We start from the raw sequence: 13,747 nt of genomic DNA, 5'->3' as shown, positions 1-13,747 counted from the left end.
GCAATTAGGGACACAGAGAAACAGTGACTCTGACAGCTGAGACGGTAAATACCAACAGACAGACATAAAACGATAGCTGGCACACCAACTCTAACATCAGTGGTCGATTAGAAAATCGGCACTGCAGTGGCATAAAAAATTACTTTCTGAGTGTAGTAAAACAATGTAATGCCGACTGTCTTTCAAGGTTCAGGCGTCCAGATCATTCTCTGCACAGCTGGGACTGTTTGGAAATCCTGAAATGTTTTTTTACACAGCAGATGCATGGTGGGGAAACCTGACTGCTGTTACACCTGTTGTGATAGGATGTGACAGGCTACACTGACAAATGCACGCGAAGGCAAACAAATAAACACACACACACACTTGCACGCGGACACTGAAATAGTACGTCAGAAAAGTCAAATCATTCGGCGCATTTGAGCCCAAAAAACATTTGGCACAGATATTGTTACTGGGTCTCGGGAGCGTTTTTTGATGAGGGATGGGCACGAGTAATGTTTTCCTTGATCGCATGAATTACTCGAGGGGGGGATCGATTCCTTGCGCAGGGAAATCTATTTTTAGAACGCATCTTGTTGCGGCAGAATAACAATGCACGGCAATATATTCGATGCATAATGCTGATTTTCAGTCAAAACAGTCACAGTTCCCATTTGCTGGAAGTCATTTATTCCCAACTAACAAAATGCTGTAACAAAGCTGTTGTAAAAAAAAACATTAATTAACAGGCCTATTAATTACACAAAGGCGTCAACCGTCGTAACGTAGAGAGATCAAAACAAGAAACAGGCAGGGGCTATGGAAATGTGCAGTACGTAAGGGGGAAAAGTAAACATTGCAAATAAAAACTGCAGGGAATAAAATAAAAAATAGCATTTACAAAACAGAATTAACTTGCCAAAATGGGAGAAAGCCTGCCATGGAAATTACTAATCAGGCATAAAAGTTAAAAAAAAAAAAAAAAGTTTCCTCATTAACCCCTTGAGTGGCATCTATTAAAGTTCTGTTTTATTTCGCACTTGAGTCAATTAAAATGCGAGAAATTATGAAGAAGTGATCTAGTAAAACATAAAAATAAAAAGAGTTGATAATAAGAGAGAAAGACAGAATACTAAAGGCACAATGAGACTGTCCAGACAGACAGAAAAAAAGAGAGAAAATAGGAGAAAAGGATGTACGCGTCCCTGCAGGTCTTGTGATTTTTATTTGAATTCCCAGGGAGCAATTTGCATATATCAACTTTAGAAGTCAAAAGGTTGCCAGACAAGTAGAACAGGAAGGTGTAACAGGTAGACAGTGGGACAAAAGAAATGACCCAATTTTGACCCCAGATTGTTCTCTGAATAAATTTAGAGAGTTGACAATGTTTTGCAAGTGCGTTTTGACTCACAGACTTAAAAACACAAGCGGTTAAACTGTAATGACCTTTGACACAGTGAATCTCTTAATCTGTAAGTGTGAGTTTTTCCTCTTAATGCTAACTTGCCAGCCCAGCACAGACACTCAACACCATTCCAGTGCATCTATAGCACAGCTTATGGCCTCGGCTATATTTAAGGAGGAAAACAAGGGTCAAAAGTTCAAAAGGGCAACGACCAGGCTCTTCAACTCACACACAAACAAAATTCTTTTAAAATCCCCCACAAACAATTTGACTCCTTACTGCCTTTTAAAATAAAAAAGAGCATTGGGACTTATGAAGGCAATTTAAATGCAATACCTGAATATAATACCATGTTTGAAATAGTACTGTGAAATGTCTAACACAGATGAGGTGCCTGGCAAAGCTGATCTAAAAAGGGGAATCAAGTTGGAGCACCAGGCAACCCAGAAAGGCCATGTGCTCCAATCAGAAGCCAGTATTCAAGTCAATAAGGACAGTAGTAATCTGATCAGTTAATCCCTCTATGGTGACATGTTGGCTTCAGATTAGCCTACCTTGACTCAGATTTAAATTCCAGCTCCGACATTAAAATAGTCACCAAGGTCAATTTGCGAAATTACTTCTTAGAATGATTTCCTCTTGAGAGGTAACACAGTAATCACATCCTGGATTTTTACTTGAAATCCCTACTCGACCCGATATGCAGTGAATGGTATTCGTCTATTTTACTACCAGAGAATATGTAATTTGTATGACTACAAAGAGCAAGTGCAAATGTGCAAACAGTGCAAGGCTATAATGCTTAAACAAAGTGTAGAGCCAAGTAAAACAAAACTAAAGCAGCACAAAGTGGAAAATGAGCACTAATGCAGTGGTTTGACAATGAAATGGTTAGTTGAGTAAAGGTCGGTCTCTCTGCTCTAAGTGCACATTGTCTTTCTCGCCCCTTCCACCTGTCTTTACGAAGAACGAAAAAGATAAAATGGGACAGAGCGCTGTCTGTTGTCCAAAAAAAAAAAAAAAAAAAAAAAAAAAAAAAAAAGTCACCCAGCTACTTTAGCAGAGTTTGTAAATAACTCTACCAAAAGTTACCGTCAAAGTCAAGCCCTCTAAACTAGGCCAGGCTGTTCAAAACAGGTCAGGACACAGGTGTGTGTATGTGTGTTTGCGTGTGTGTGTGAGTGTGTGTGCACGTGTGTGTCTTTAACTTTTTCTTAAAGATCAACATTGGCCCCTACTGGCACTTAAGCAGCACTGCTGGAAAACAACATCCCTTTATGTTGCTGGAGAAAATAATAAAAAAAAAAAAAAGACTCCCTTTAATTATCACCATAAGAGTATATGACTAGGCCAGTAAAAATATTGATTTTTTTTAATATGTGGTTTTGCACAAGGTAATGAACATACATCTGATAATATGAAGTGTGTTTTGTGTTTTTTTTTTTTTTTTTAATTAAGAGTAATTCCCACAAGAAAATGGCATTACGAAATTAAACATACAGAACTATAAATTAACACATTTGTCTAAGGGATGCTGAATACTCTAAGTATAGCCATTGTAAACAGGGAAACAATTTTGTGCATTCTCCTATTCCACTCTGCTCTATTGCCCTTGATTCTATTCTGTTCTGTTCAATTCTACTTGAGACTAGTCTTACCTTCATGCTACAGGCCAGCTCCATCAGTTTCTTGGCGTTTTCCTCAGAGCGGTACCTCTTAGGAACCGGTACCCGGAAGAATTTGAGAGCTCCTTCGAAATCTGTTTGGATCAGGTCGTCTTTTGACGTCTGGTTAGGAAAAAGGATCAGAGCACAGAGGCAAATTAGGCACAGCCTTCTCAGGGCTACAGTAGCCTGCTGGCCGAAGGCTTAAGAGAGCAAAAGAGCAAAAATATAAAGGATCCAGTGAATAATCAACATGAAATGACTCCAAAATGGAAAAACAAGCATTAAAATTACCTCTATGACTTCAATAGGCCCCCAACTGCTACATAGTAATTGCTTTTGGCTATTTGGACCATATCAGCTAAAACAACTTAAAAGTGAATCGTTTAATTTAGTTCGACTTTTGGGGTCAAACCCATCGGCAAAACTCTCTACTGATTTCAGCACAGCAAAGAACAGATCAAACTGTGTGTGTACATGAGCATGTTTAAAATCTTAAAAAGGCTTGATTTGCTCTTGGCACTTGTGGTGTGCAGCTGTGGTCATGGTCTCTGTGTTTGTGTGTGTGTGTGTGTCCATTTATATGTGGACTATCTTACCTTCAGAAGTGCCAGGGCTACATTGAAGATCACACTGATGCCCTGAGAATAAAGAAGAGCTTTAGATTCGGGGTGGAGCAGATGTAAGAGTAGACAACAAAAAACCTTTAGAACCAACAGCAGATGTATTGTGGGCCGAAAAATTAAAAAAAAAAAAAAAATTAAAATAAAACAAACTCTGGGCTGAAACAACGGGTGCAGTGTTCTGAGTCAAAGTGTCCATCAGATATCAGACAGATTTTAGGTCATATTATCACATAGATGTGGGTAACTGTGTTTGTATGTAGGCATGTAGGAGTGTGTGCATACGGGTTTACCACCTACCTCACATAGTAGCAGGTCAATGATGTGGAAGACCATGTAAAGAGGGAACTTGGCGGTGAAGAGGGTAAGGAACCACTGGGAGGCGTACATGTGAGCCTCCAGACCCACGTTGAGGAAATGGGTGTACAGGTCTGGGATATATTCCTGAGAGACAGAGCGAATAGCAAGAGGGAGAGGGAGTCAAAGAAAGAGAATTAGAAGCAGATGAGAATTAATAGATAAAAGTGCACAGAATAATATAAAGAGAATTTGTGGGGAAGAGAAAAAAGGAAAAATAGAGAGAAGAAGCGATAAGAACTTGTGATATAAAGAGAACAAAGAAATCCTGAAGTGCACATCTACCGCACCAAATGAATTTTCAGCCTAGTTATGTGTGAGCACTGCAAATTGCGGATACACACAAACACACGCACACACACCCACCTGCATGAGTCTCTCAAGTTGGAAGAACTTGCAGTGCAGATCTTCAAAGTTCTGCTTGAAGAGGTCCCTGAGCCCGTAATCAAACATGATCTTGACCAGCACGCTGAAGGCCTGCTCCTCTGGCATCTGAAAACACAGGCCGAAGGATTCAGCACCTTCTCTTACGCCAAAACTCTAGCTGCTGGTGCAGACATGGGCCTGGATTAAAAGTTGCCTTTGGCCAAATATTGTTACAAATACTCTATGTCAAGGTAATCTGTGCTATATACTTTGTTGTGTGGTGGGGACGGGGTGTTTTGGTGAATGGTTGAAGCATGGATGAGATTTTTAGGACAGTGTGGACATTGTGTGTGTGTGTGTGTGTGTGTGTGTGTGTGTGTGTGTGTGTGTGTTGGATGAGGGGGGCAGCTGCAGAAAAATACCAGTTCAGATGTGTTCAGCGTTGCCCTGACCCCAAAGTTCCTGTACTTTTTGGAAGAACTGCCCCTCCGAGCAAGGACATTTTGGGGGGTAAAAAATGTCCCAAGAACTTAATTTAGACCCCGTTCCCTGGGGCGGCAACCCAGACAGTTCCTCACAAGTTTCCTAGTCCCTGGGGGAAGGTCCTGCGGTTGAAACGGGGCTATAAACTTGTGATTTGTGATGGGTAACATCAGAAAGAGCCAGTTACAGACTGATAATCTGAACATAAAGACACTTTAACAATGTAAATACTTTGCAACACAACACATCATAGCCTGTCAGCTTGCAGAAAGCCATTAACATTACTTCTCCACTAGATGGCAGTGTTGATAGGAACTTAACTGTTGGATAACTGTAGCTACTCCAGGTTTACAAATAAACAAGTATACAGAGAATGATACATTATTTGCACCACCCACATAAAATGTTAGTATCTCATACACATATTTCATCATAATTTATTCCCTTTTATTGCAGCTACAGTATATTGCACATGCTATTTCCCATATACAGAAAATGATTCAAGATGGTGAAACCAAGCCAGGCCATACATTTTGTATTTTAGCATGTCAAAAATTCACTGATTTCTTCTACTTGGAAACAAATCAAATGTTGTGAGCCCAGTTTTATGCAGGACCCTGCTGGTGTGTGAACTTACGTGCAGCAGCAGCACAGCAGCCAAGAAGGATTGCCCCTGGCAGTAGCCGATTTCCTCATCATACACAGAGTACGCCTACAAGAGAGGACAACAACACACACACATATACACACAAAGATATTCTACATTAAATGTGAAAGATCATTTTCTTTCCCTCAAAAGGAGCTCATCCCTCATAAAGGAGCATCTTCAGGTAAGATGTGGATTTAAAATGATTTCTCTCTACCCTGGGGTTTTGCTTGCCTGGCTGTAATGAATGTTAATCCAAATGGTGCTGTCACCTTGTTGCTTAAACCTAATTAATTTTCACAGAACTGCACTTTGGGAAAAAAGAATTTGATGGGATTTAAAGCAACAGTTTAAGTTCAAGCATTCAAAAGCTTAAAAATACTGAGAGCTAATATTAGGGGACAGAGCAGGTGGGAAAAAGAGCATTTGAATAAGGCAGGGTATTAAAAAAACTGATGAGTTCCCATTTGTTGCACAGGTGGAGATATATATATCTCCACATCTCCACAACTGAATTATTTATCCTTAAATTCAGTCAAGAAAACTACCTGCCCAAATTTCAAGGTATCACCTTGTCCTTCTGTCACATCAGCCAATCAAAAGCTGCCCTGTTCCTTCACAAGTTCTTGGTGTCCTATTGGCTCTGGTTACCATGGGCTCATTCATATTTTTTCTATCTCCTCTAGGTTACCTTCTAAGACCACCTATCAGCTCATCGGCCAATTAGTGTCCATCATCCTGAGAACCAATCAGACTACTTTCCCACTCAGCTAGTACCTCACTTTAGATATACCACATTCATTTTTTTATTTGTTCTGTCATTTCAGTTTTGGTTCCTTTATGCACCCCACTTTCTGCAATATCTCTTGATGACCAATAAATGTTTTATCTTGTTCAGTAAAATCTCGTTTGTTCACTCAAATGAGTCTCTCCTGATTGAAATATATATGTCAGGGAGACAAAATGAGCAAAATGGCTATAGGTAAGACAGGATTTAGTGAGTGCACCTGAATCGCCAGCACTGAAAAATGAACATGCTGACGGGACTTGGAAGTGAAGAGCACTAGAACAGATATGTGCTGAGACTAGTAGAGAAGGAAAAGACAGAAAAGGGAAAAAAAGATGTCATGAGAGACTGAAAAAATATCCAGAGGAAAGGACAGCGAGAAAGTTGGACGGGTGAAGGTGAGAAGAGATGAACAGCAGTCAAGAAAGTGTCGAGGAAAGAGAGTGAGGAGAAGGCTGGAAAGTGAGCAAGAGGTGTGAAGACAGAAGGGAGGACTTAAAATATGGTGAGACAGAGGGATAAAAAAAACAAATGATATAAAGGCAACAAGGAAGAGCAGGAAAGAAATGGACACAGAATGATGTGGGTATGGAGGAAATGTGAAGAGAGGGAAGGATGGAGACAGAAACTGAGACAAGGGTGTAGTGGCCTACTGAGCTACTGAGCTACAAATCCACTAATTATGATTTCAAAGCAAAAAGACAAAGAGTGGATCAATCCACACACACAAAACAGGGAGGGCCCACTGAATTATTCAAGCACACCTGAGGAGGTGCTTGTCTGGGAAGAGATGAATGCCCTCACTTGAGTAATGCATAATTAATGAAATGAAAATTAAACAACTTTGAGTGCACTGCAGCCAAACTTTCGTGAGTGATTGCGTACGTACAGGTTGAGGTGTGTGTATGTCTTCATATATGTGTATTTTCATGGGAAAGAGCACCTGTAATGTGTGTTGCATCAATGCGTTGCAACAAGTCCGTGTGTGTCTGCATGTTTGTGTGTCACAGCTGTGCAGCAACACTGGCTGGGGAGTCAAGAGTGCATGCATTGGTGCACGTGTGCGTGTGTGTGTATGTGATTAGAAACGTTTTAGTTTTCTTTGAGAGGCAGTGAGTGTTATGAACTCGCTGAACCACCCAGAAACAGAGTGGCTGTTCTGTTTATTAATGAATAGCTCCCTTTAGTTCAGACAACTCCCACCACTGCTCTAAAAAACTTTGTCATCGACCCAGTGTGACTAAAATGACCCATTTACACAGTAATTACACCATATTCAGGGGAAACTTTGATGCCTAAGCACGTGTTTCAATTTCACGTGCAGAAAATCAACAACATATAAATCACACCTGTGTGAACTGAGGAATGGCAATATCAATTCTCCAATTATAATCCTCAGCAGTCATGAAAGTCGAACTGTATTTTAGGACCACAATATCACTAATAATCCCCCACCCCTGGCTTAAAATTGATCTCTTTCTCTCTTTCTCTCCCTCCTATGCCAGGTACTTTTAGAACGGCTTTTCTAAATCACATTTGAGGTGTATTCCTGTTTTACTTTGATCTCACGTTGCAGATGTTACTGAGTGAACACTGTCCCTTCAGATGCATCCTGCAGCTGCACTAGATCCATACTGAGCACAGCGACGCGGTTTCTCACCATGGAGACTGTCTAACATCCCACGTCTGCCAGAACATACACAGAGAAAATGTAACAGAAAACATCATCGAGACAAGGGGTTCAGTGCATCTGAGTGTGCATCACCTTGCAGATCTTGTAGAGCGAGTCCTGTCCATCTCCACCAGTGTCTTTGAAGTAGTCATGAGCTGGGAATGTCCTGTTAATGTCCCTGGTAATGGCACTGTCCTGGGGGGACTCCTAACAGAGAGACAAAGCAGGGGTGCAAGGAGGTAAAGAGGGGGAATCAAGAGAGGAAAAACAGAAACAGAGAATATTAGTCGTCTTTTATTTTCATAAAGGTCATAAAAAAGCAATCAGCCATCTTCATGTCAGCTGGGGATTCACCCGGGGCAGACGTATTGCTCACTTCCAGAGAAAGCTGAATATTTAATATAACTGATGGGATGGTAACTGATGCTTGGCTGGCACTGTTACTTTCAGGTAAGCATATATGACCACTTCTATCCGGGTCCAGCAGTGGTCACTCGTCTACAGTTTGACAGCTGACCGCACAGCATCGTGGCAGGAAGAACGGCTGGTGGCACAGAACGTTCTGTTCCAAGAGAGCACACACCCCTCTCTCTCTCTCTCTCTCTCTCTCTCTCTCTCTCTCTCACTCTCTGTCACTCTCTCACTCCATCATCTGTCTCTCTCTCACTCCATCATGTCTCCCTCTCTCTCTTGCTCTGTATCTCAATTTGTGATTCAAAGGCTTTAATGGCATGAAGGTTTCAAGAACAATGTTGCCAAAGCATCAAAGTACAACTTGTCCTAATATGAACATAAACTCAGCTCCCTGTGGTGTACCCGGTGCATCTCTCTCTCTCTCTCTCTCTCTCTCTCTCTCTCTCTCTCTCTCTCTCTCTCTCTCTCTCTCTCTCTCTCTCTCTCTCTCTCTCTCTCTCTCTCTCTCTCTCTCTCTCTCTCTCTCTCTCTCTCTCTCTCTCTCTCTCTCTCTCTCTCTCTCTCTCTCTCTCTCTCTCTCTCTCTCTCTCTCTCAGCACCTGCTCCTCGAAGTCTCCTCCCAGATGCGATCATGCAGGCAAATTCAGTGTCAAATCAGTGTTTGAAATCACTTATCAAGATTTATTTCTACAGAGTGACGTGCTATAACAGTAACAATGTTTCCATTTCTGTTGTTTAACTTGGTTGGTTTGTTGGTTTAACACTACCTCGCCATCCCCGAATCTTCACTAAAACCAAGGTCCGTATTCCACCTGGCTATAGGCTATTTTGTTTTTGCTGCTGTTATTTTATTTTTCTTTGTTTAACCTTGTTTTGTGTCTTTTATTAGTCTTATTTGTGAAGCACTTATGGCCCAGTTAATTAGAGAACTGCTGTTTTCTACTTTAAATATGATCTCATTTTAGTCCTCCATAATTCTCAAAAACCTTTTAGCCTACTCAGTGGTTAGAAACACAAAATTATCATTTTGCAACACTTATATATCAATGCAACACCTGCAAAAACTGGAAAACAGTGACAGCCTCAGCAATAACAAGTAAAATATACTAAACCATTCCAAAAATAGGTAATAACAAAAGTTTAAGTGAAAGACGTGCCACACATCCCACTGTCACAAATTTGAACACAGTGACTATAAAAAAGGCACTTAGCTCATCAACTCACAATATGCAAATATCCTGAAAAAACCCAGGACTATAGGACTCTCCTGACCATCAGATATTGATTAAGTCTGTTCAAATTCCATTAATTCTTAAAAACTGACACTGAAAACATGAAATTAATTTTTACTTGGAAGTAATGACTGGTGTGAGCACGTACCACAAATATGTTCATTAATTTAACACTGTAATTTAGATTTTGATGTTTAGTCTGAGTTCACTGGACAAAAATGATTGAGGTTCAATCCATTTAACAACCATTTGACATAACATGTAGTGTAATCATTTATTAAAAAAAAAGGCGTAAAAGTCACTTTTCTTTTTATCTGACATATTGCACGTCTCTTTAATGTTTTTCATGTCAGACTGAAAGTCAGTGCATCCCTGCTGTATTTTAGATGATGCCCGCTGAGCATGTTTACATGCATATTAATATTTAGAATATGATCTTTTCCTGCAGTATGACATTTACATGGAAACATAATTAACCATTTTTTGTAGAGTAGTATACCTGTCTATGTGGAAATAGTACAGTTCTATAAACTACAGACAGACATTATGTAGTTCTTGCTGTGGTCACAAATTATTTTGATGCTTATGAGTCCATGGAAACACACACCTCTGTGGAAACAGCACGTGTGCTGCAGCCAGACCCAACAATAAACAGGACGAGGTGTACATGATAAAATACAGCACTTAATATCGGTATATGCCAGCTGGCATATTTGTGATTTTCACAGCTGGGATATTGACTTATTGGTTATTGCAATGGGATGACAACATTTGAATTTCCCAATATAAAAACAATATTAATGTATGTTTAAATGCTCCCAATGTCTCACTGGAGGCAGAGAACGTGCTAGAAAATTGGAGTCAGAAAATGAAATCTTCACATCCTTTCTATCATCATCAGCCATCCTCATTCTGAAAATCAGCTGTTCCTCTCTGACTCGATATCTGCCTGTGGAGAGGGACAGATGAACAACCAGGCGGAGAGGCCAGAGGATGTATGTGTATGTGCTAATACATTCATGTGTGGTTGTGTGAGTGAATGAATAAAAGACAAGGTTAAAAATGGATGAGAACATTAGCAGGTACGTGAGTACAAAGAAGAATATGTGACTAAAACTAAAACAAAAACAAGCAAAACCCTGAAAGATAAAAGAAAGAGAAAAGATGTGTTGAGGCTCTTTATAACTATCATTCGGCACAACTGAAAGACAGAGGGTTTGTTTGTTTGTGTGTGTATGTGTCCTTTTCTTCGGTAAATACTGATGTGATCTCATTTGCAGCTGGATGGTAGTGAACTGAATGACACTGACTTAGATACGCAGCCAGGGGGAGCACACAATGCATGATCATCAGTGAGAGAGAGAGAGAGAGAGAGAGAGAGAGAGAGAGAGAGAGAGAGAGAGAGATGGCGTTAAAGACAAAGAAAGATGGAGAAAGTAAGAAAAAATTATTAGTAACATACAGTATAGTTATATGTTCTTGTGTGTGTGTGTGTGTGTGTGTGTGTGTGTGAAAGAGCTTCAGCAGAAACAGACAGAGACCCCAACGTGCTTCAGACCTCAGACAAAGTAGAGGAATCAAGGCCACCATGAAATATTTACGCCTCCTTTGCTCTTTCTCAATCTAATCTGTCTCCCTTTCGTTCTCCCCAGTCACCCATCTAGAACCATTTCTCTTACAGCTCCCTCGTATGTACTGTATACAGTATTGATCACAGGTCTCGATTACAAAGTCAATGCCTGCTGTACATTCAAACATAATGAACTCCTGAAAAGATAATCAAATCTGTGTTTTTCCCCTCCCTTCCTACAAAGATGCCTCTTTGTACCCACTGCTTTTTCCCCAAGTCTTGGCTTTTCTCCAAATCCGTCATCATCTTAGTTATTCCACTCTCCACCCAGAGCAACAGTGATTACATTAGCTTCCCATATTACCATCACATTACATAAGTTAGTGTACATTACTGTCCTGTGCTGCCTTTCCAGTTTTAGTTGATTTAATAGGCAGCCATGTAGTGCAACATTAGTACTAACCTAACTAATTCAAAGCCACAATGTGTTTAAATTGAACAGACACATTTGCTGCAAAACACAAAGGGAAAAAAAAAACATCCAACTAAGCTTTCAATCCTGCTGCTCTAACACTTTTTGGGATTCGTCAACCATCTCAGCCTGGGATACAAAACATTTTGTTCTGACACAAGAGCTCGTATCACCACCCTCGCCATGTGGGACGTGATCAGAGTCAGGCCCAGGTTGTCACCTGTGTTTTGTAAAAACAAAGATCACTTTCATTTTTTCAAAAGACTACGACCCATTTGTCAGTGCTGCTGCTTTAAGGTACACGCTGTACTGTTCAAAAGATTAACCAATCACTACCAGCCTGTAAGGTATAAATATAGGAGGACACTGAATCACATGAGATTAGTTTAGGTTCTGGGTATCATCTCAGTGTGACATTATTACATTGACACAGGTAATACAAGCAGTCTGACAGGAGCCTATGCAGCAGAGGAAGGTGCGGGCATGCGCGCGCACACACACACACACACACACACACACACACACACACACACAGAGGCATGACAGCACAGCCAACCACACACACATCTATACAACCCTGGGGGCAACATACCTCTCTGGGATATCCCTCCACTCACTCACTCACTCTCTCTCTCTCTCTCACACACACCCACACACACACACACACACACACACACACACACACAGATCAGTAAGTACTCTCGACTGGAGTCTAAGCTAGCCTTGCTTTTCAAAGATTAATCACCCGTCACTTCATTATTGATGATCTGTGTATTTGGAACACAACAGTCTCTGAATTAGTAATGTCACACTAAGACACCCTGGCCAGTACGTGACCAATCACATCCACTCTTAACGATATAAAGACATATTTGTGGGGTTGGATGAACATCGACAAGAACTAATAATCTGGTTATGGACCTGGGACTGTATTTGGAGGTGCCCTAAATCAAAAAATAGTAATTTCAGGAAACCTTCAACGTAGGAATTCAAAAAACAATGTCTGATCGTTATTTCTGACAGGTCGGCTTCGAAATAAGGCTCGAACTAGGTCATGGCTTTCCCTTGAGCTCGGTGCTGGGATCCTGCTCTCATACCAGCGGTGGATACTGGGACAGAGAGGAGGGGCAAAGACAGGCTGCCTGTCAGTCAGAGTCCATGTTGAAAGATCAAATGAATTTGATACTAACTCAGCGTTCCAAAATTCCCCGACTTTTCCAGGACTAAAACACTGAATTTCCATAACCATGAGCTTCCATTTTGTCCAACATTTAAAACGCAATTCAGATTTACAGCTCTCATTTTATTATCATTATTATTCTTTTTTTCTGGGGGAACAAAATAGAAAGTAAATACTACATTAAGTGAACATCTACTTCTTTCTTTCTTTTTTTGAAAAGAGCTTGAGAAAATTCCATTATATTCCACAACCTGTTCCAACAATTTATTAAATTCTGTAAATCTGTTACAGCCTTTTTCAAAATTCCACGGTTTTCCGGAAATTCCACGAACTGTGGGAACGCTGTTAATTGATTCATGTCGGGAAATGTTCTTCCTGAGTGGGCGCAGGTGAAAGTTATTGCAAAGTACCCCTGAAGCTGTAGGAGTTCATTGTCTTGCTCAAAGGCACTCCAGCAGGATGAACGCCTGCCAGCAAAGCGGCTTAAATCTCGGCTCTCAAACCCACCCGCTGCTCGGTCAAGGCAGATGTAAATTAAAGGCATCCCCCCGCAGACTCTGTCCCCTAACTCAAACTGCCAATGCTTTCCCTTCATGGCTTGTTATCCCTGCTCGCTCTGTGCTCTCTGTTACACGTCAGGTCCCTGCTTCGCCTTCTTTTTTTCTCCCAAGGTTTCTGTTCCAACTTCCACAGAGGAAGAGTGTGAAACAAAAAGAACCAAGTGTGAGAAGAAAGACCGGAAGAAAGGAATGCTAAAACAAAGAGAGCTAATGGGGATTGGAGACAAATAGCACTGGGCGTTTTTTTTTTTTTTTTCCCAATGTCCTAAAACAAACCTCCATTCCACAACTACTGTACCACCACACCCTGCAAGCCACATTAATGAGTATGTGA

At 40.8% G+C, this 13,747-nt stretch overlaps 1 protein-coding gene across 2 annotated transcripts in view; it reads right to left on the bottom strand.

Moving 5' to 3' along the window:
- Positions 1–13,747, bottom strand: part of rabgap1 (RAB GTPase activating protein 1) — a 107,965-nt gene that overhangs the window by 18,750 nt on the left and 75,468 nt on the right. For both annotated transcript variants that reach the window (XM_030065518.1, XM_030065519.1), the window contains 6 exons: positions 8,079–8,192; positions 5,518–5,592; positions 4,398–4,523; positions 3,975–4,118; positions 3,651–3,692; positions 3,046–3,174 (listed from right to left, as the gene is read on the bottom strand). In XM_030065518.1, the coding sequence (XP_029921378.1) occupies positions 3,046–3,174; positions 3,651–3,692; positions 3,975–4,118; positions 4,398–4,523; positions 5,518–5,592; positions 8,079–8,192 (630 nt within the window). The remainder of the gene's footprint in view (positions 1–3,045; positions 3,175–3,650; positions 3,693–3,974; positions 4,119–4,397; positions 4,524–5,517; positions 5,593–8,078; positions 8,193–13,747) is intronic.

The sequence above is a fragment of the Myripristis murdjan genome, chromosome 12 (assembly GCF_902150065.1).
Source record: "Myripristis murdjan chromosome 12, fMyrMur1.1, whole genome shotgun sequence".
Taxonomy (NCBI): domain Eukaryota; kingdom Metazoa; phylum Chordata; class Actinopteri; order Holocentriformes; family Holocentridae; genus Myripristis; species Myripristis murdjan.
This window is presented reverse-complemented; position numbering and strand designations above follow the sequence as displayed.